Source organism: Microtus pennsylvanicus, chromosome 21, assembly GCF_037038515.1.
Source record: "Microtus pennsylvanicus isolate mMicPen1 chromosome 21, mMicPen1.hap1, whole genome shotgun sequence".
Lineage (NCBI taxonomy): Eukaryota > Metazoa > Chordata > Mammalia > Rodentia > Cricetidae > Microtus > Microtus pennsylvanicus.
The window spans coordinates 18,863,469-18,886,419 of NC_134599.1; the positions used below are offsets into that span (position 1 = coordinate 18,863,469).

Below are 22,951 nucleotides of genomic sequence, written 5' to 3' on the forward strand. Positions count from 1 at the left end.
TCAAGCGCCCTATGACACAGGAAGTTATTACCAGCAGGTTGCAACGCCTAAAAATGTCCACGTTCTGCCCAACACCACGATAACGTTCCCCTCCCCGGTATTCACATCTTTACAAGTCGGTGAGTCTTCAAAAAGGAACTCCAACATTGCCGCCCATAAAAGCGGCAGGAAGCTGGGCAGGAGATACATGTGCGGGAACGTGGAGAACGAGTGGCCGGGGTTTCGGAGGGACACATTTTGAGGTTGCACCCGACGGAGGATGGCTGATACTACCTCTCAGCCAGAACCTCCAGCTCCTCAGGAAGTCAGTAGCGAGTTTAAGAAGCCTGTTTTGCCGGTGCCGCTAGCTGTGCGAAGTAAGGCTCCAACCTCCGGTCCCGCAGCCCCTGAGGATGTGGAGAAGGAATGCCCCTCGGTGCTGCTGGACCCCGGCTGTAGGGAGCCCGAGGTCCCATCGGCTCAGCCGGATAACAGGGAGACTGGGAGTCCACCGGCGGAGCAGCTCCGGTCCCCGCGGGTAGCTACTGCTTCTGGCGGTCCGGCCCGGGCTCCCCCATACCAAGAGCCATCGTGGAGCAGCCCAGCCACGGCCCCCTACAGTCTCGAAACCCTGAAGGGTGGCACCATCCTTGGCACCCGCACCTTGAAAGGGATGAGCTGTTGCCTTTTTGGGAGGCTTGCTAACTGTGACATATGCCTGGAGCATCCTTCCGTGTCTCGGTACCATGCGGTGCTACAGCATCGGGGGTCTGATCCCGACGGAGAAGCTGACAGTCATGGGCAGGGCTTCTATCTCTATGATCTGGGAAGTACCCACGGTACTTTCCTCAACAAAACTCGCATCCCTCCCCGCACTTACTGTAGAGTTCACGTTGGGCATGTTTTTCGCTTTGGAGGCAGCACCCGGCTCTTTATCCTTCAGGTAGGTAGAAAAGTCTAAAATAAGAATCTTAGGATTTACTATGCTGGGATTCTGAGTTTCTTTAAGGTTTAATTGAGGAAAAAAAGATTCTCTCAGTCACCAGTGACAAAAGCATAAGGATCAGTCTGGACCCACAGGTCTATGTACATTGCTGTGTCTCTGAAAATAATTTCTCCTTTCCTGAATCCATACATGTATATATTTTCCCCCTTGATTCATTAGGGGCCAGAGGAAGACCGAGAGGCAGAATCTGAGTTAACAGTAACACAGTTGAAGGAACTGCGCAAGCAGCAACAGATGTTATTAGAGAAGAAGATGTTAGGTGAAGACTCAGATGAAGAAGAGGAAACAGATACCACCGAAGGGAAGAGAAATACTAGTGGCCAAGATGATGAGATGGGTTGCACGTGGGGCATGGGTAAGACATTGCAAATGGAAGTTCTGAGTTCATTACCAGTGGCACGCTTAAATGCTTTTGATCATACAGCTCTTCATGGCTCTTTGATATAGATGTAGGGCAAACATAACTTGGAAATGAAGTAACCAAAGCCCAGGTTCATTAACTTTAGTGTTATAGAAAAATTGAACTGTGGGCCCTATACAAGCTCTTCCTCACCGTATAATTTGCTTATTGCCGGGTGGTGATGACAAACTGGGGAGGCAGAGGCAGGTGGATTTCTATGAGTTTGAGGACAGCCTGGTCTACAAGAGTGAGTTCCAGGACAGGCTCCAAAGCTACAGAGAAACCCTGTCTCAAAAAAAAAAAAAAAAAAAGACACACAGTCACAAACAGATACACACACACAATGTTAAATAACTATCACTGGAGGGCATGGAAAACTTACTTCATTTTGTTGACTAAGAAATCAGCATTTGATATTTAACCTTCCAGGCTATTTTCACAAAGTACAAAAAATTCAAGAGACTATCGAATATATCCGCAAACACCAGACATTTTGGAAGATGGATACTTGGGTTTATAAAAAGACAGAAGTCAGAGGCGAACAGGGCTTGTGACCCACATTTTTAATCCCAGCACTCAGGAGGCAGAGGCAGGGTAGATCTCTATGAGTTGAAGGCCAGCTTGATCTGAGTGTCAGGACAGCCAGAGCTACATTATGGAGAGACCCAGTTTCAAAAATCTAAAAAGAAAGCAGTTGTGGACTGATGAGGTACAATCAGTAGGTACAGGTGTCTGCTGGCAATTGTGATGACCCGAGTTTGATCCCTGGGACTCAGGTGGTGGAAGGAGAGAATGGATTCCCACAGGCTGTCCTTTGACCTCCATTTGCTCTGCGGCACTTGCATGTCTGTGGCCTATGTATGGGAAGTGTCAAGACTAAGTCAGAAACCATTAGCATGCTAGAGTTAGTGTCAGAAAAGGGAACAGTCACAGTGAGTAAGGCCAGAGCAGGAGAGAAAGACCGATAGGCTTCAGCACTCAGTGCTTTCCCAAAGTGTAGCAGGTAAATGTTGTCTTCAAAGTGATGGAAAGAAAAAAGATGCCACAGAAACAATCTTGTCTCTTACGTAATTTAGAAAGCTAAAAGAAGAAGAGATTCTTCCAGTCACCAGTGACAAAAGCATAAGGATCAGTCTGGACCCACAGGTCTGTGTACATTGCTGTGTCTCTGAAAATAATTTCTCCTTTCCTGAATCCATACGTGTATATATTTTCCCCCTTGATTCATTAGGGGCCAGAGGAAGACCGAGAGGCAGAATCTGAGTTAACGGTAACACTGAAGGAACTGCGCAATTTTTGATTTGTGGTTGTTCATCCCATGCCCTCAAATATCTTTTTAATCATTTTATAGGTGTGTGTGTGATAGCTTTTAATCACTTTTAAATATAGATGTGTGTGTGTGTGTGTGTGTGTATCTTGAAACATTATCTCTGTAGTCAGGCAGTCTTGGAACTTATGATCCTCCTGCTCAGCCTCCTGAACACTGCGTACAGGTGTGTGTCACTGTGCCAACTCTTCTGTTCTATCCTTACTCCGTCTAGAAGGATCATGGATGTTATTCATACATCTTCTCAAAGAACATTTGTTCTTTCTTGTGCTCTGCAGGTGAGGATGCTGTAGAGGATGAGGCTGAAGAGAACCCCATTGCCCTGGATTTTCAGCAGGACCGGGAGGCATTTTATATAAAGGATCCGAAGAAGGCTCTCCAAGGCTTCTTTGACAGGGAAGGTACGTAAGGGGATGCGGCTCTGGCCCTGGCAGTGAGATGTTCACACAGCAGTGCTGTTTCCTAAAGCTTCCCGTTGGGCCTCATATGTATAAACAATTTATTTTATCTGTTGTCATGCTTGTCAACACAGGTTCGAGGCCATCCTAGACACCTTGTCTCTAGCAACAACAAAATGTGTATTTATGCTTCTAAAAAGGCAGTGGTGACGCCTGCCTTTAATTCCAGCACTTGGGAGGCAGAGGCGGGCGGATCTCTGAGTTAGAGACCGTCCTGGTCTACCCAACAAGTTCCAGGACAGGTTCCAATGCCACACAGAGAAACCCTGTCTCGAAAAACTAAAAAAAAACAAAAAAAACCCTGCTAGACCTGGTAGCCCGGTAGCATGTGTCTGTAAGCTCTGTAAGCCCAGTGCTTGGGAGCAGAGAGACAGATGGATCCTTGGAGCTTATTGATCAGCCAGCCTAGCTGAATTGATGGGCTCCTGGTTCAGTGAGCGATCCTAAGGTGCATGACTGAGGAGGACCCTCACTCTGTGCACACACACACAAATACATAAATAAAAGATGTATAGAGAGATGATTGGTTTGGGTGTTTTGTTCTGATAGTGCTGGGATCAAATCCAGAGCCTATTCATACTAGGCAAGCATTCTATCACTAAACTACTCCTGAAACCCAACCCTACCTCCTATAGACCAGGTCAGCCTTGCAGCTATGATCATCTTGCCTCAATTTCTGAATACCTAGAATTACAAGCCTATACAACCAGGATTGTGTTTTGTGGTACTGGGGTTGAACATAAGCAAGCAAGCACTATGCCACTGAGGTATATCCCTCGTTTTTGTTGTTGTTGTTTTGTTTTGTTTTTAAATCAGGGATAGGATCTCACTCTACAGCCAAGGTTAGCCTCAAACTTTCAATGTAACTCAGGTTGATATTGAACTTGTAGTGATCTTTCTATGCCTCTTGAGTTCTGGGATTATAAATATGAGCTACCAACAGGGTGGTGGTGGCACACGCCTTTAATCCCAGCATTCCTGAGGCAGAGGCAGGAGGATCTCTGTGAGTTTGAGGCCAGTCTGGTCTACTAGTTTCCAAAGTGAGTTCCAGGACACCTAGGGCTGTTACACAGAGAAACCCTGTCTTGAAAAACCAAACAACAAACAAAGAAATAAAAGTCCTTGCCACCAAGACCTGAGTTGATTGTTCTGTTTTCCTCCATGTCACACTCATTCTAGTCCTATTTCCTGGTGATGATCCCTAGGAATAAATGACGTATATTGAAAATTAATGCTCATTGTGATATTAAAACTTGGGTCTTAAACTTCGTTCTTCTTATTGTACCAACTAGTAACTTTTAGATCTTACTAAAATTGTTTTTCTTTCTGCAGGAGAAGAATTAGAATATGAATTTGATGAGCAGGGGCATAGCACTTGGCTCTGCAGGGTGAGGTGTGTTCTTTTTGTTTGTTTTTTAGCTATATTTTTGAGACAGTATCTTGTTTTGTGGGACTCCTCTTTCTTTTGCCTACTAAATACTGAGCTCATGGGTTCTCTTCTTGTTAATGTCTATAACTGGAGGTGACCACTTTTAAGGTACCATAAGGTTACAGAGACTATCCCCAAGAGTAACTTTACTCTGCATTTTAGGCTGCTACCAAGTGGGTACCTTTACAGTTTAGCAGCACTGAGAGCCGGGGTGAACTGAGTTAAAGTCAAAGGAAATGGTTTCAGGTCCAACCCTGACAAGACAGAATGAATTTACCTGAGAGACTGAAACAGCATCTCAGGAGACATGGCGTCGTGACAGTTGCTCTCGTGAGAGTCGGGCTTTGCTGAGCTGTGACCCCTGTGACCCCGTGCAGATTACCTGTAGATGACTCCGCGGGGAAGCAGCTTGTGGCTGAGGCCGTTCACTCAGGGAAGAAGAAAGAAGCGATGGTACAGTGCTCCCTGGAAGCTTGTCGGATCCTTGATACATTGGGACTGCTGCGGCAGGAAGCGGGTCAGTATATGAAAGTCTTTTTTTTTTTCTCTTAAAACAACAAAGAAGGAAAATGTAACGCAAAGGGTAGCATAATCTCTGTACATGGATAATCTGTAAATTGTACAGAATTTTCTAAAGTGCAGAGAAAAGGTCCTCTGTCAACATCCTAAGACAGTTGGTTATCATTTCGGTACATAGGTGAATATACATTTATAAAATACTATATCCTGGTTAAAAAGCTAAGTTGGGCAGTAGTGGCACACAACGTTAGTCCCAACACTTGGGAGCAGAGGCCGGCTGATCTCTGTGGATTCTAGGCCAGCAAAGGCTACACAGAGAAACCGTGATTTGAAAAACAAACAAACAACAGAAAACCTGTATCCTGGAAGCCAGACATGGTAGCATGTATCTGTAATTAGCCAGGCAGACACAGGAGGATGGTTGTAATTCAAGGCTGTCCTGGTCCATGTGTGAGTTTCAGGCCAATTCCATATTCCTTGGTTTATTTCTATATTTAGTGATCTTTTTATCTTCTTACCTTTTTAAAAGCAATTTTTTTTGTTCATTTAATTTTTATGTGTATTGGTACTTGACCTGCATGTGTGAGGATCTGCTGGAACTTGAGTTACAAACAGTTGTGTGAGCCTTCATGTGGGAGCTGGGAATTGAACCAGGTCCTTTGGAAGAACAGCCAGTGCTCTTAACCAATGAACCATCTCTCCAACATCATCATCTTACTATTTATTGTTTGACTTTTTTGGTTTAATTACTTACTTTATTTTATGTATTTATTTATTTTTTTGAGACAGGGTTTCTTTGTGTAGCCCTGGCTGTCATGGAACTAGCTCTTTAAACCAGACTGGCCTCAAACTCACAGAGATCCGCCTGCCTCTGCCTTCCCAAGTGCTGAGATTAAAGGTGTGTGCCACCCTGCCCAGCTTTGTTTTAACTTTTTATTGTTGTAAAACACATGTACCATAAAACATACTATGATTTAATGATACTAAGTGTACTTATATAATCCATACTGCCCAGCTGAGCTCTGTTCATATCACTGGTGCAACTGTGTCCTGTGACCATTAGCTCCATTCTCCATCCTCCCAGCCCACGGGGACTCCATTCTGTTTCTGTCTCTATGATCTGATACTGTATGTCGGATGTGGAGATCAGAGGCTGGCCTTGGGTGTTCTCTACTGAGGTAGACTCTCCTGTTGAACCCTGAACCCTAAGTTTGTTTAGCTGACCAGCTTGTTCTGGGGATCTCTTGTCTCTCAGCCCTCTACATAGACGTGTGCTGGGCTTCCAGGTGGACTGCAACCCCTGCCCATTGTTCGCTGGGTGTCGGGGATCTGAACGCTCGTCCTCACATTTCTGAGGCAAGTGCTTCATCTGCTAAGTCATCTCAGCATAAGTTTGACTACTTTGGTACCTCGTATAAGTGATATGATAAATGCCTTCTTGTGTATCTCAGGCTGGCCTCAGACTTGCTCTTTAGCCAAGGAAAGCCTTGAACATCTAATCTAATACTCGTGCCTCTCCCTCCCATGTGCTGTGCTCACAGGTGTGCTGCTGGGGATCAAACCCAGGGCCTTGTGCATACTAGGTATGAAGTCTGCCAAATGAGCTGTATACCCAGCCCCCTTTTTCCTTCCCCCCATCTCTCTCTCTCTCATACACACACACACACACACACACACACACACACACACACACACTATACCTATACCTGACCCCTCTCCCTCCACTGCCTTCATTATGAATGATTTTATTTTTAGTATCCCGGAAAAGGAAAGCTAAGAACTGGGAAGACGAAGATTTTTATGATAGTGATGATGATACGTTCCTTGATCGGACTGGCCTGGTCGAGAAGAAGCGTTTGAACCGAATGAAGAAGGCTGGGAAGATCGATGAGAAGCCAGAAACTTTTGAATCACTGGCAAGTTGTTTATAGAAGTAGCTATTTTTATGGTTATTATAACTTTTAAAAACAAAAAAAACAACAGTGTGAAAATCTAGTGATGAGTTACAACTTTTGTGGTCTCTAAATTTAATGATAACAAATAACTAATTCTATTCAAATTGGTGGAAAAAGAGTTTACTCACTAATATAGAATTTCCTATAAGTTTGTATTGATCCATGAATGAACAGTCTTTGGATATGATGTTGCTCCCCAAGAAGCAAAGAAAAAGTTCCAAATTTGGCTGTCCACAGTGAACCTGATATTAAGCTCTGGCATTTAAGAGAACTCAGAAGGATAGTATTGTTTTAGCCTGGAATGGCGTAGCCTTCATGAAATTGCCTTAAGGTGGCATGGATTTCACACTATATGTAGTGGTATTCCTAGCTTAAAACATTGTCCAACATCTGCCTCTTGGCTCATTGATGAAAGCAAATGTCTTCAGTGTTTTCTTGTAAAATTTCAGTAACTCATTATGTTTGAGTTATTTAATTCTAAAATTAGTTCAGTTAGAATACAGTAAACAAATGAAATATCAACTCCATCCCAAGCCAATTTAGACGGACTTCTGAGTTAATTATCTTAAACTTGTAATCACGATGACGATAAGGTGATCAGAAGGAAAGCATCTGCTAACCCTGCTGATTTGGACGTTTAGGTTGCGAAGTTAAACGATGCTGAAAGGGAGCTCTCTGAAATTTCTGAGAGGCTCAAGGCGTCAAGCAAAGGTAAGACTGTCTGCTGGTAGTCACCGGGCGCCTGTCTACTAAGTATATTCTGCGTCATGTTAGGCACTGGGATACACTGGAAGGTTCAGGTTTTGGAGATACTTTTAAGGAACACTTTAGCTTTTTATTTTGTGTGTTTTATGAGTGTTTTGCCTGTATACGTGTCTATGTACCACGTGTCTATGTACCACGTGTCTGTGTACCACGTGTCTGTGTGCCACGTGTCTGTGTGCCACGTGTCTGTGTACCACGTGTCTGTGTACCACATGTGTGTCTTGTACTCATGGATCTCCTGGAACTGGAGTTACAGAAGATTGTGAGCTGCCGTGTAGGTGTTGGAACTGAACCCAGAACCTCTGCAAGAGCAGCAAGTGCTCTTAATTGCTGAGCCATTTCTTTAGCCCCACAATGTAATATTGTAAAGCTAGAAAAATGTTAAAACTTGTTTGATTTAATCTCATTTTATTTAGTAGTTGAAGGGACTGAAGCCTAAATTACCTCACAAGGTCTCACACAGCTGTAGCTTGTTGGTTCATTCTGAATAGCAATGTGTTTTGCTTTATATTTGTGACCTCTTTGTGGATGATTTGACTGAATTTTAAAGTATTCGGGCCGTCTTTCTAAGCATGTATTACTCCTTTCTCGGCAGCTCTATCAGAATCGTCATCACAGGATTCTTTAGATGCATTCATGTCAGAAATGAAGTCTGGAAGCACATTAGATGGTGTGTCCCGGAAGAAGCTTCACTTGAGGACTTTTGAACTAAGAAAAGAACAACAGAGGCTTAAAGGGTTAATAAAACTTGTAAAGCCAGCAGAGATTCCAGAACTAAAAAAGTAAGTAGTTCTAATTGCAGAAGAAAAATTATTGGGCTGGGGAGGTGGCTCAGCAGTTAAGGGCACTGACTGCTCTTCCAGAGGACCTGGGTTTTATTCCCAGCACCCACATGGCAGCCCACAACTGTCTGTAACTCCAAAATCTGATAGCCTCACATAGACATACATGCAGGCAACACCAATACACATAAAATAAAAATAAATTATTAAAAAAAGAAACATTAAAAATATTGTTTTTGAGACAATATCTCACATAGCCCAGCCTGTCCTCAAGCAGGTTATTTAGCCCAGTGACCTTGACCTTCTATTTTTATTTTTACATTTATTTATTGTGTATATGTGAGTGTGCAGATGTTGCTGTTGGGGTCAGATTTTAGCTGTTCTCTCTTTCCATCATCTGGGTTCTGGAATTGAACTCAGACTATAAGGCTTGGTGGCAAGCATCTTTACCCACTGAGCCATCTCTCCAGCCTAACACTGAACTTTTAAAGAAAATTTCAGTAATATTTTTATTCTTTGAGAATTTCATATAATTCCATCCCCTCTCTTTCCTCCCCTTATCAGATTTACCTAGAGAGGTATATGTGTAATTAAAATATAATTACATTTGCCTCTACTTCCCAAATGCTGGGATTATAGCTATAACTCTGTGTGTGTGTCATGTATGTATGTATATATATATAATTTTTAAAAAATATTTATTTATTTATAATTATGTATACAATATTATGTCTGCATGTATGCCTGCAGGCCAGAAGAGGGCTCCAGATCTCATTACAAATGGCTGTGAGCCACCATGTGGTTGCTGGGAATTGAACTCAGGACCTTTGGAAGAGCAGGCAATGCTCTTAACCACTGAGCCATCTCTCCAGCCCTATATATATAATTATAAATAAGACTGGGTGTGCCTTTATAATTATAATATATATACACACACATATATATCATCATCAAGCATATAGGTGTGTGTGTGTGTGTATATATAGATATAATCAGACACGACCTTCACACATAGTTTATGTGCTGTATCTCTGAAGCACATTCCTGGTGCAGATAACCTTTAAGAACAGAAGGACTGTTTGAAATATAGATTGCTAGAGGATTTTCCATGGGTGTTATATGGATTCCTGGTCATGGAATGCTAGGAGGTTTTTAACGTAATCTTATTGCAGAGCAAATTTCTTTTAAAAGCAACATGTACAAAGGACTCATTTTAAAACTTATGCAAGGTAATTGAAAATCAGCCATCCAAAAGATAAGTGGCCAAAGGACATCAATTGACAAGCCACAAAAAATGAAATATGCACGTATACAGACATGCAAAGACCTGGGCATGGTAGTGCATGCCTGCAATATCAGTATTTGAGAGGTAGAAGCAGGGGATCAGTAGTTCAAAGTCATCCCCTGCTTCATAGAAAGTTGAAAAACCGTTTAGGCTACACTTGGCAATGTGTGTGCGTTTTGAATCCTAGCACTTAGGAGGCAGAGACAGACAGATCTTTCTATGAGTTTCAGGCTAGCCAATGCAACATAGTGACACCCTGTCTCAAAAAAAGCAAAAAGCAACTCCCCACATAGCCAAAACAAAACAAAAAAGAAGAGGAAGAAAAGAAAAACATTTAGGGCTAGGGATATGGCTCAGTAGTAGAGTGCTAGCCTGTGTAGGGTCTGGGTCCAATTCTCAGTACTGAATTTAAAAAAAAAAAGGAGAGATGTAAATTTATTTAGTTAGTTTTTTGGTTTGTTTTGTTTTGAGACAAGGTGTCACTTAGTAGCCCTGACTGGACTGGAACTCAATATAAAAACCAGGCTGTCTTCAGACTCAACAGAAATCTGTCTAACTCTGTCCTGAGTGTGCTGGGATTAAAGGTTTGTGCCACCATGCCTGGCCCATTTCTAGAATCTTGTCTTTTAAATACTTAGAAAATGATAAATATATATTGTAATGTTGTTTACAGTAGCAAAATATGAGCAATCAGATAAGTGATTATCAAGGACTGGGTTAAATATAGATTATACAATAGAGTAAACTGTTAGGATAAGGAAGCAATTATTTATATAAAATGTGGAATTATTATCAAAACATAGAACAGCGTGCTCAGTGTCTGGAGGGAAAAGCGTGTAGGTAAGAAGTCATCTTATGTGTGGGTGTCTGTTCAATCAGGCTCCTCACAAACAGACCCTGAGGTGGGGGGCTGTCTCAGTTGAGTTACTGAAAGGTTACTCTCAGCCTCTCCAGGAAATCGGTATTGAAGTAGAGGGTGGAGCAGGGAACAAGCTGGGCAAAGATGTCATAGAGGCCAGGGGCCTGGACTTTTATCTTCCCCCAGCCAACACTGACCAGAGGCTTGGGGGAACACGGGCAGTTCTGGGAAAGGTGCAAAGATGGACCTTAGCATTCTGCATCCCAGTAGCTAGTCTTTTCTGTTAAGGGAATCTGAGAGGGTTCCCAGTGGCATTTGATATTCTCTTTCTGGAAATTTTTATGAAAAGCTGATCGCATTAGCTATCTCTGGGGAAAGGAACTGGGTGACTGGGTGAGAGTTGGCCGCATATAAATTTTTTATACTTTCTGAGCTGTGAGCGTGTGAGTAAACTTGCTATTCCAATATGCATTTCTTAGAAAGGTAGAATCTTGCACCAAGGAGCTATAGTGCTTTAGGTCTAAACTGTGGCTGTGATGGCAGCTTTAATAAGGAAATAGAAAGCCGTCTAACAGTTTTCCTGCAGACTGGGCATCGTGGTCCACACTTGTCATCCTGGCATGAGGGGAACTGAACAGGAGGTCTCAAGTGTGAGGCCACCTGCACTAGAACAGTGAGTTCCAAGCCTGCCTGGATTATGTCTTAAGACCTGACAGATAGGAATGGTGGCTCATGCCTGTAATCTCAGCACTTGAGAGGTTGAGAAGTGGGGACTGCTACAAAGTCTGCTTACTCAGCAAGTACCAAGTCAGCCTGGGCTGTGTACCAAGACCCTGTCTCAAAAAGCCAAATCCAGAGCTAGGGGGTTAAGAGCACTGACTGTTCTTCTAGAAGACCTGGATTCAGTTCCAGCATCCACACGGAAGCTCACAGCTGTCCGTGCCTCCAGTTCTAGGAGTTCCGACTCCCTCATGCAGGCAAAATACCAATGCACACAAAAAATAAAAATAGATAAATTTAAAAAAAGCCAAAACCAAGCAACCAACTACACAAACAAAAAAATTGCATTTCAATAAAACAGCTAACCCTAAAGAAAAATCTCTGCTCTTGAAAAAAAGTTGAGTGTGGGTGTGTGAAAATGACCGTTGTCTGTCCTGCACATTTGAGAGGCCCTCGCTGTTTAGAATAGCCCAGTCCTCACAGGCAGTGTAGAAAAGAGAGCGGAGATTCCTGAAATGAAAGATGCCAGCAGTCAGACCCTGAGTCATCTGAGGGACAGTGACTGGAGAGTGCCACATTGGGTTTAGCTTGACATCTGTCATAAACCCAGGGTTCCAGCAGCCGAGCAAGCTGGTGAGGGCTTGTTCCAGCACATTACAGCATTGTGAGTGACAGTCTTCTGTATTAGCAGTTCTCAGTTTAGATCAAATTTATATAATTAGTCATTCATTCTTTTTTTAAAGGTTTATTTATGATAGCTGCTTCCCTCTTCTGGCCTGCAGGCAAACATGCAGTCTGAACACTGTATACATAATAAGTAAATAAATCTTTAAGAAAAAGATTTATTTATTTTATGCATATATGAATGCTCAATCTGCATGTACACCTTTACACCAGAAGAGGGCATCAGGTCCCATTATAGATGGTTGTGAGCCACCATGTGGGTGCTGGGAATTGAACTTAACCACTGAGCCATCTCTCCAGCCCAAGATCGTATTTTCAGTATGACAATACTTAAAGGTTTTATGTGCTTTTATTGACAAGTTTGAAAATGTAGAGTGTGTTGATGCAAGAATAAGCCTGATGAGTACATTACAGGACATTGTGCAGAACGTTTCTTGTTTTAGACCTGTGCTGTCCAGAGTAACATCCTCTCATACTAAGCACACACTATTAAAATTTCTTAAGGCTTTACAAATTCAATCCTTTAGCATATTAACCACACTTCAAGTGCTCACTGGCTAAATATAGCTGCTATCTAATCAAATGAATAATGCAATCTAAAACATAAAGTTTTTTTTTTTATCATTGCAGAAAGCTCCATTGTACAGTGTTGCTTTAGGTTATCAGTGAGCGTGTGTCATACCCCTCACCCCTCTGTAGGAAACCTGGAACACTAATGTACGAGCATCTAGATGTTAAAGATGGGCCACGCTTTTATTTTCCTTCACCAGTGACCATGTCCTGTAGTCGCCATTGGATAAATGCAAAGCCCTGGGAATAACTGGGCCGAGGGGAAGCCTCTTCTTGCCTTTAGTACCTGTGTTGTCTCACAGTCCTCAATAGGCTCTGCTGACCTCTCTCAGTTTGTGTCTAGATAATCATGTTGTGGTCATTTTTGCTTTTCAGAGGTCTAGTGGTTAGTTTCATGGTATTTTAAAAAACATTTTCTTTCTTATTATTTTGTGTGTGTTACTGGTTGAGGGGGTGGTACACATATGTGGAGGTCAGGACAACTTTGGGGAGTTCTCTTCTTCCACCTTTACGTGGGCTCGGGGGTTTGAACTTAGGTTGTCAAATTTGATTGACAAGTATTTTTATCCACTGAGCCATCTTATGGGCCCAGTTTCTTGGTATGTAAGTTAAATCTCCGACTTTCCTAGGATAGATATTTATAATTGTTCTTTTTCCTAGGACTGAACTTCAGACAACAAATGTTGAAAACAAAGCAAAGAAACTTGCATTACCTCTCTTTGGTGCCATGAAAGGAGGAAGCAAATTCAAATTAAAAACTGGAACAGTAGGGGTAAGTTGTGCGGTGGAGTGTGTTTACCTCTTAGTCCTTGTACTGTCCCCAAGCAAGAGTTTCTGTCTTGTTCCCTAGTAATATGGGAAAGGACTGTTGGCTTAGTGTGAGTATCTCTTCTCAGAATTGGTGAACTGGGCTGCAGAGATGGCTCAGCTGTTGAAGTACTTGCTGCCCAAGTATCCCAGGACCCATGTCATGAAGCATGGTCCTATGCAAGATGAAGCCCTAGCACTGAGGGATGCTAAGGCAGGAGGATTGCTGGGCTTGCTGACTGACAAGCCTAGCTGTAAATGGATATTTTTCTTCCTCCCTCCAGTTCCCAAATAAGCACTAAGAAGCTTAATGTAAATTATAAATGCTCAGCCAATAGCTCAGGCTTATTGATAACTAGCCCTTATATATTCCTTATTTACGCTCTTGCCATGTGGCAGTACCTTTATTAGCATGGCACATTTCATCTCCTGCTCCCTCTGCATCTGCTGGTAACTCTTGACATTACTCTTCTCCTGCCCATCATCCTTAGTTTGGTCGCCTCGCCTATATTTCCTGCTTGGTTACTGGCCAATCAGTGTATTATTAAACCAATTTGAGTGACAAGTCTTTACAGTATACAAGAGGATTATTCTACAGCACCTAGCTGGTTGCAGATTCAGTAACAGATGCTACCATAGAGGAATGTGGTGGAGTGTGATGGAGAGGACATCTGTTGTTCTTTTCTGGCCTCGTGTGTGTACACAGACATGCACATGTACACAAGAGAGTTGATTAGTTAATCTGTGCCAGTCAACTTGAAAATAACTCATTCGTGATTTTGTTTTTAAAGACAGAGTCCCACTATGTAGTCCTGGCTATCCTGGAACTAGTTTATTAGTTTCTAATGAATGTTATATTTAGGGAAGAAGTGCCTGTGTTGATTTCTTTTTTCCCCCAATATATTTTTATTTACTGCTGAAATATTGTTTTTCTTCTCATTTAAAAAAATAGTTTTTTGAGAATTTTGTACAGTGTGCTTTGATTGTATTCGGTCTCCTTCAACTTCTCCAAGATCCATGGCCCCTTCTGACCATCCAGCTTTGTAGACTATTTATTTGTTTATTTTGATTTTTCAAGATAGAGTTTCTGGCTACCCTGGAACTAGTTCTGTAGACCAGGCTGGCCTCTGCCTCCCAAGTGCACCGCTACCTGGGAGGCAGCCCAGCACCTCTTCTTTTTTTTTTTTTTTTAAGCCATTGGACCCAATTTGTGCTGTCCATGTGTTCTTAGATGTGTGTCTTTCTACCGGAGCATAATTGACTGATCAGAGGCTGTGTTCTTAGAAAAAACTGGCTCTCGCTCTCCAGCATCTACCATTTGCCAGTAGCTCCTCGCTTAGGGCTAGAACTTTGTACCCATCTCTCTTTTCCATGTTGGGATTTTTGTCTGGCTTGCACTTGTGAAAGTCTCGTGTGTGCTGTTAGAACTACTGTGTGTTCTATGTAACTGTCCTGCTATGTCCAGAAAACACTGTTTTCTTATAGTCCTTTGCTGCCTCTGACTCTTGCAGTCTTAGGTGACATTCTCTCATTTTCTATGGAAATAAAAGCATAACCTCTTCCCCAACGTAAGATACCTTTTGACTTATATTTTGAAGTCAACATATTTTTAAAATATATAGGTTAGTTGAATCTAGCAGGTTTTTAAATTTTTATTTATTTTTATTTTATGTGCATTGATGTTTTTCCATGGGTGTTGCATCCCCTGGAACTGAAATTACAGACAGTTGTGAGCTGCCATGTGGTTGCTGGGGATTGAACCCGGGTCCTCTGGAAGAGCAGTCAGTGTTCTTAACCACTGAGTAATTTCTCCAAAATCTAGCAGTTTTTATAATCCAGTGTCTCTTAGCAGCCAAAAAATTTTAAAGACGATACATATAGTATTGAGAATAACATATAGTATTGAGAATCTCTGTATTTTCCATCTTTACATGGCATTCTCATGTTGCTTCCTATGTGTTTGGCTAGTACTGCATCTCTGCCTTTCCTCTTCCCAGAATTCTGGTCTGATCGTCCTACCTATACTTCCTGCTTGGGTACAGGCCAATCAGCATTTTATTAAACTAACACAAGTGACAAATCTTTACAGGGTACAAGAGGATTATCCCACAGCAACCTCTGAAAAGAGATGCAGGATTTTTGCCACTAGCACTGAGCCAGGAAGCGTTTTTTAAATGAGTTGTGCTGCCAGTAACCTATAGCCTACCCAAGAAAAAGCAGTTACCAAGAAGTTGAGTTTGACTCCACTTTTGTGTGTTTAAAATCCTTTTTTTTAAAGCTTTGTAAGGTTTTATGTGGAAGTTTTTGCCCCATGTTGGGTACCATATGTAGGTTGAAGTTTCTGTCCCACCAGCGGTTTCCAAATAAACACACTGAAGCTTATATTAATTATAAATGCCGGCCAGTAGCTAAGGCATATTATTAACTAGCTCTTACATTTTAAGTTAACTCATATTCCTTATGTATATTCTGCCACGTGGTGGTACCATTTATAGCATGGCACATTCATCTGCCCCCTCTTCATCTGACTGGCAACTCCAGACTCTGCCCTTCTTCCTTCCAGCATTTTCCTAGTCTAGCTCTCCTGCCTAATCTTAACCTGGCTATTGGCTGGGCAGCTTGTTTATTAAACCAATCACAGCAACAAATCTTCATAGTGTACAAAGGAATTGTTCCACAGCATCTTTCTGTCCCCTCTTCTGCAATGATCCCTGAGTCTTGGGAGGAGCAGATAGAATATAGATGTCCCATTTGGAGCTAAACAGTTCGTCATCTCTTATTCGCTGTGTCTTGACCTATTATGCACATTTATGCCAATCACCACCTACTGCAAATAGAAGCTTCCTTGATGAGGGCTTAGAGATACAGAAATCTCAAGACTAGGCTGTTCGGCAGCCCATGGGTATGGGTAGAATTCCTGTGTTGAATGTTTTTAACTTGCTTGATAAATGCATTAACACATTAGCTTATCTGTTAGTAACAGTGTGCTCACACCTAGCATATGAGCTTCTGTGACTGATTTAGTCCTAACACCTTGTACAACATGGGATCGCTATGTCTTGCATGCAGAGACCCAGGCAGGATCCCAGATCACACCATCATCATGTCACTAGCTGCAAAAGTCAGACCATCTTCTCTCGAGTTTCATCATCTTCCTCCTCTCCTCTAGAACCTTATGATGTGTGCTTTATATAAGTTTCTACCCATAGTCTGACTTTTTAAAAGATTTTCATCACTCTGAAGAGCTGAACCTTGTGTTAGCTTGCTGAGGCTGCTATAAACTAAGTGACTGTCTATTGCTGTGCCCAAAGCAACTTGGGGAGGAAAGAGTTTATTTGTCTTCCACTTTCACAGCACTGTTCATCACTGAAGGAAGTCAGAACAGGAACTCAAGCAGGGCAGGAACCTGGAGGCAGGAGCTGATGCAGAGGCTGTGGAGGGTTGTTACTTACTGGCTCGTTCCTTGTGGCTTGCTCAGCCTGCTGTCTTATATAAACCAATACCGCAAGTCCAGGGACGGCCTCACTACCGTGGAATGGGCTCTTCTGGCCTTCCATATTAATCACTGATTAAGAAAATGCTCTACAGGCCTGCTATAGCCTGGTCTTATTGAGGCATTTTCTGAATTGAGGCTCCCACCTCTCCAGTGACTCTAGCTTTTGTCAAGTTAACATAATCATAGTGACTTAAATAAAAATAAATAAATAAAACCAGCCTGTTATGCTTTGCAATTTTTATTTCCTCATGGTTCTAGAGACTAGAGGTCCAAGGTCAAGCTGCTGGCACAGTTGGTGTCCTCTGTGGCTTACACTGGCTGTCTTTCATACTGCTTCTCCTCGCTAATGATGCCAGTCTTACTGTCTTAAGTAAGTCCGGCGTTTCTCAGCCATTTGACTAAGTAAATCTTAGTACCCTACCATAAATGCCTCATTTTAACTTAATCAATTAAAAGACCTTATCTCCAATGAGATAACATTTTGAGAGATCTTAGGAGTTGGGATCTCACACATGGATTTATTGTCTGTGGTGCGTGTATGTGTGAATAAACAAAGCAGGTTTAGTATTGTATATCTCTAGCCCCGTTTTGGGGAGCCTGAGACAGGGACTCAAGTTCTGGACCAGCCTGGGCTACAGAGCCAAACTGTCTCAAAACAAACAACAAAACAGTTGAGATTGAAGGACCTTGAATTGTGTTGAACCAAATGTCTGAAGCCCCAGTTACAGATTCGGAATGAGTTATGTGACTTACTTAAGATGAAGTTACAGAGAGAGACATATCCAGGTTTAAATAGAAGAAAAATGATTTCTTAAAAGGATTATTTAGCTGGGTGGTGGTGGCACACGCCTTTCATCCCAGCACTTGAGAGGCAGAGGCAGATGGATCTCAATGAGTTCAAGGCCAGCCTGGTCTACAGAGTGAGTTCCAGGTCAGCCAGGACTGTTACACAGAGAAACTGTCTACGAAAAAAAGGAGATAAAAAAAAAAAGGATGACTTTATTTAAGAAATATTAAGGGACTAGCTTGTGGCCTGGGGCTATAATCTCTATACTTGGGAGGCAGAGACAGGATGATCACTCCCAAATTTGAAGTCAGACTGGTCTACTTACTGAGTTTCAGGCCAGCCAACACTATATAGTAAGACCTTGTCTCAAAATACCCAAGGGAGGGAGTGTAGGACAGTACAAATGATTTTTTTCTTGAAAACATATATTTGATTTACTTCCCTGGAGAGTTTGTAATAAATTAAAGCCCTTTGACAGCAACAGGTATAACAGGATGGAATTCCTGCTGCTATTCTCAATTGAATAATGTTCTAATTCCCTAAAAGTGTTTTATATTTGATAATCCTGTAACCCCGTGTAGCACTGAAGACTGAACCTAGGGCTTTGCATCTGCTAGGCAAGCACACTGCGACAGAACTGCATACTCAGTGTGGTGTTGAACAATCTGTGCTTGGTTTTTTGTTGTTGTTTTGTTTTGTTTTGTGTGCTGCAGATCCAGTGTAGGTTATTGTATGTGTTCCCAGTTTAGAAATTGCTGAAAGTGGTCACTAAGATCCATAGATGGACAAATTTCCTGTGGAAGTCATGCTTCTAACAGACTGGGGTTTGCTCATCTAAAGTTTATATTGTATATATTTAACCTAACCGCCTAGAAGAAATTTGTCTCTTTTTACCATTATGCAAAACTACTGACTTGTTCATGGTCTTACTTCCCTTGTAGAAGTTGCCGCCCAAGCGTCCAGAGCTCCCTCCAGCTTTAATGAAAATGAAGGATGAACCTGAAGTAGAAGAGGAGGAGGAAGAGGAAGAAGAGGAGGAGAAAGCGGAGGAGAAGCATGAAGAGCACATGGAGGCTGGAAACAGTAGGCTGCCTCAAGAGATGGAGACAGAGCTGGGAACAGCAGTGGACCCGAGAGCCCCCCCAGATCCCTCTTGCTCTATGGAGACAGAAGGCCACGGTAGTATCTTTCTTTTTCCTATGCTTGCTGGTGGGCAATTGTATTCATTATAGGAAGACTTGAAAACGCAAAGCCTGTTTTGCTTGTTGTTACAGAGGTTCAAAGGATATGTGTGTGTGACAATGGCAGGTTTTGTTTTTTCTCTGTTTTAGCCAGCCTTAAGTCCATTGAGGCAGCTGTTGGTAACACTATTGCACTGTTAGGCGGATCTCGCCATGTTGGTCATTGTTCTGGCTCAGACTGGTCACAGCTGGATAGGACTTGTCAGTTTGCATAGTACTTTCTGGTACTGTGGAAGCTAGACTGTGCAGGGCCAGAGCTTCCAGGTAGATAGCTCCAGGCTCTAGGGTGCAGGGGCTTCAGCCTCTGGAAGGCAGTGAAGGGCAATGGCAATGGCTTGTGTTGTTGGGGGAGTCGCGTGGACTGACGTGACCAGCCGCTGGAGTAGGTTTCTTGTGCCCGGTACTGGGACTTTTGTTAGGTAGTGTATGGTCTTCTGGGAATTGTTGTCAGCTTAAGTGAAATAACTTTATTTAAGAACTCAGGTTTTAAAACTTGGTTTAAAAGCCTTAAAGATGAAATAATTAGTAAATCTGATCGATAAGGGATTTTTCCAGGCTTTTGGTTCTCTTCTTATTTTTTGAAACAGAATCATATTCTACCTGCTGTGCTACAGCCTATTTTTTCTATGTTCTAAAAATGCTGTTATTTTTTTAGTTTTTAAAATTACATTTATGTTTGTATGTGAGTATGTGACCGCCATGGCATACATGTGGCAGTCAGAGAATTGTGGGAGTTGGTTCTCTCCTTCCACCATGTGGATTGTGGGGAATCAGGCTTGGCAGCAAGTACCTGAAGCTGCTGAACCATCTTACTGGCTTTGTGGAACAGATAAGGAAGAGTAAAAATATTATTTTTAAAATGTGGTTTTCTTTTACAGAGGGTCGTAGTGGTCCAGTGTATGTATGCATTATGATTTAATTACTGTTTACTTTTTAAACATGTAAAATATTTCATCCTTTTTTAATGAAATTGAAAAATGTTAAATGACCTTCTCTGTGTGTGGTGGTGGGGCACATGTGTTTGTGCCATGGTGTACATGTGGAGGCAGGAGAATGACTTTCAGGAGTCAGTCCTCTCCTCTGCATGTGTATCCTGGGACTGGACTCAGGCCTGGCAGCAGGTTTGTTTCCCTGCTGAGCTGTCTCACTGGCTGTATTAATTTTTGCTATTGCAAAACTATAAATAATAAAACTTGATGCTTAATTCTGGTATATTTTTAAATATATACTTCTAGAACTTACATTTGTGAGTTGAGAGGGATATATTTACATTTTAAGGCCTGTTGTAAGAATCACCACTAAGCTTTACTTTAAAGTCTTTACAGTGGAGCTTGGGTGGTTCTGCTGGACTTCTGGAGGCTCATCTACCAAAGACGTCAAGGGTAATGCAGCTGCTGGTATTCTAACTAAACGAGTATGCAGGTGCTCTTTTTGTTTTCCTTTTCGGACTCTACTTTGAGTTAAATAACAACAATATATCCTGGTACTGTTTGTTATAGAAAACAAGTCTCAACTCAGCCAAGTGGAACGGAGTGAAGATTATCCAGAGATGGACAAAAAAGCCTCATCATGTGAGGACCCTTCAGGTGAGTAGTATAGCCTACTCCATTGCTGCTCTGCACACAGCTGGTAGCAACTGCCTTGGGAGTAAGGACAGAAAATGGCCACACAAATGCTACAGCCAGGCCCTAGACGAGATGAGAATGCACAGAGATTTTGTTTGGCGCCATATTATTTGCCATTTTTTTTTTCCTCCTAACTGTTTCTTGGGGCTCCCTGTCTGTTCCACAGAGCATTCAGTGCCTCATGCTTCTCTCTGACCAGATAGAAGAAGCCCCTCCAGCATTACACCTCTCAGTCCTTACATTCTATCATGGAAGTGAATCAAACCTATAGTGATAAATCAGTTGATAGGTTGGCTTACTTAGAAAGGTTGCTTTTCTCTGGCTTTGCCTGTTATAGTTAAAACATGACTAGTAAAAGCAGCCTTGTTGTAATCAAGCTTATAACCTAGCTTTGTTAACTAGAAGCTAAAAGATAACAGTGATAGGAAAATTACTATTATGTATATAATTCTCATATATATATGTGTGTGTGTGTGTGTGTGTGTGTGCGCACACATGCAAGTGTGTATATGTGCATGTGTTTCTGTATGTGTGTATATATATGTATGTATGTAATGTATGTATGTAGGCAGAAGTTTCCCTGTCCCGACCGCCTGCTCCCAAATAACTGACACTGAGACTTATATATTAATTATAAATGCTTGGCCAATAGCTTAGGCTTATTACTTATTAATAACTCTTACATTATAAGTTAGCCCATATTCTTTACTTACACTCTGCCGCGTGGCTCATGGCTTCTTACTTCATTTTGTGCATGTCCTGCTTCCTTGATGGCTGACTGGTTACTCATCTGACTCCACCCTTCCCACCATTTTTAGTTTGGTTGTCCCACCTATAATTTCTGCCAGGCTACCGGCTAATCAGCTGTTTATTAAACCAAGTCAAATGACAAATTGAGGAAATATTTTATTATCTATCTTGGTGAATCTAAAGTTTGGTACCTAATTTACCTTTTATCATAACTAAGGAAAACTTTAACTATGACTATGTAGTCTTCAACTTTGTCAAAGACCCCAGATGACAAGGTCATCTAGCTCCCTGGACAGTTACCTAAGTTTCCTCTGTAATGTTGGGACATCTATCTCTGGTCTTCTGACATAGTTTTTTGAGAAGCAGAGAATTTTGAAGGACTGTTCTACCTTGTCTCGGCAAAGTTTGGCAGTTGTCTCTCTCTCTCTCTCTCTCTCTCTCTCTCTCTCTCTCTCTCTCTCTCTCTCTCTCTCTCTCTCTCTCTCTCTGGTGTCCTGCTGGGTCCAATTTGGATAGTAACTGTCAGCAGTTGGGGCAAGGGCAGTTTCTTTGCCCACATGGCTAGCTTTTGCCATAATGAAAACAAACTCCATATAGTTTCTTCAATGTCCATCATTTTCTTTGTGAAGTAGATTGGTACTGCCAGAAGCAGATGTGTCTCACTGTCATGAAAGGCCTTAGGTTATTCAACATATTAAATGCCATATTCTGTAGGTCTTTGAAATGTTTGAAGACCATCTATCTAAAAATATCTATGTATGACCTTGAAAACATACCTAACATGACTATAAGTTTGACTATTATAGATGACTATTAATCTGTATTTTTAACTCTACATTATATTTTTAAATGAGCTGCATAAACATAATACCTTAAACAAGAGTAGAAACATACATACAGTAAAACAAAATTAACTTTAAATTTGAATCAATATATAAAAATCGATACCAATGTAAAATTTTTTAGATTAATAGCTGTTTTCTTTTTAGAACTAGATCTCCTTTGTTCATTTTTTTTCCTGACCATTAATAATGACAACCTGTAACCAACCCCCTTAAATGATAATAAATATCCATAACCCATTTTGGGGGGAATGTGGAAATAGTTCACTAGACTACTCCCTGTTGATTGGGAGTGCTGGTAATCTTTGGGGGACCCTGAGAAAACTTAGGATTATGGTCAAGTCCTGACTGTAGTATTCTATGAGGCTGGATCATCTCAGCCAATAGCCTTAAAGCTGTTCTAGTTATAGAATTCTGAGGAGACTGTAACAGAGGCATTCTGAGGTGCTGGATCACCTGGGCCATCCATTTTCATTGGTGTTTGTTCCTTACTCTGAAAATTCATAAACTTTTAAAGGTAGCATACATGTTGGGATTAATTCGAGTATAGATTGTACATTATACATAAATCAGCCAAAGATGATTTTTTTGTTTTATGTTTGAGCAGGTAAAATATACATCACGTCTTGTGGTTCTTTTGAGTTTATTTATGTAGCTAGGATTTT

The 22,951-nt window shown here is 41.7% G+C and overlaps 1 protein-coding gene across 2 annotated transcripts in view; it reads left to right on the top strand.

Annotated features, from left to right (window-relative positions):
- Positions 1–20: 20 nt before the first annotated feature.
- Positions 21–22,951, top strand: part of Slc4a1ap (solute carrier family 4 member 1 adaptor protein) — a 28,832-nt gene continuing 5,901 nt past the window's right edge. Inside the window, exons 1-11 of one of the 2 annotated variants that reach the window (XM_075955508.1) lie at positions 21–922; positions 1,145–1,340; positions 2,991–3,113; positions 4,503–4,563; positions 4,977–5,116; positions 6,874–7,034; positions 7,715–7,784; positions 8,434–8,620; positions 13,399–13,510; positions 18,770–19,007; positions 20,569–20,655. In XM_075955508.1, the coding sequence (XP_075811623.1) occupies positions 260–922; positions 1,145–1,340; positions 2,991–3,113; positions 4,503–4,563; positions 4,977–5,116; positions 6,874–7,034; positions 7,715–7,784; positions 8,434–8,620; positions 13,399–13,510; positions 18,770–19,007; positions 20,569–20,655 (2,038 nt within the window). In that variant the 5' untranslated portion in view covers positions 21–259. The remainder of the gene's footprint in view (positions 923–1,144; positions 1,341–2,990; positions 3,114–4,502; positions 4,564–4,976; positions 5,117–6,873; positions 7,035–7,714; positions 7,785–8,433; positions 8,621–13,398; positions 13,511–18,769; positions 19,008–20,568; positions 20,656–22,951) is intronic. The other variant, XM_075955509.1, reaches the window with a different exon arrangement.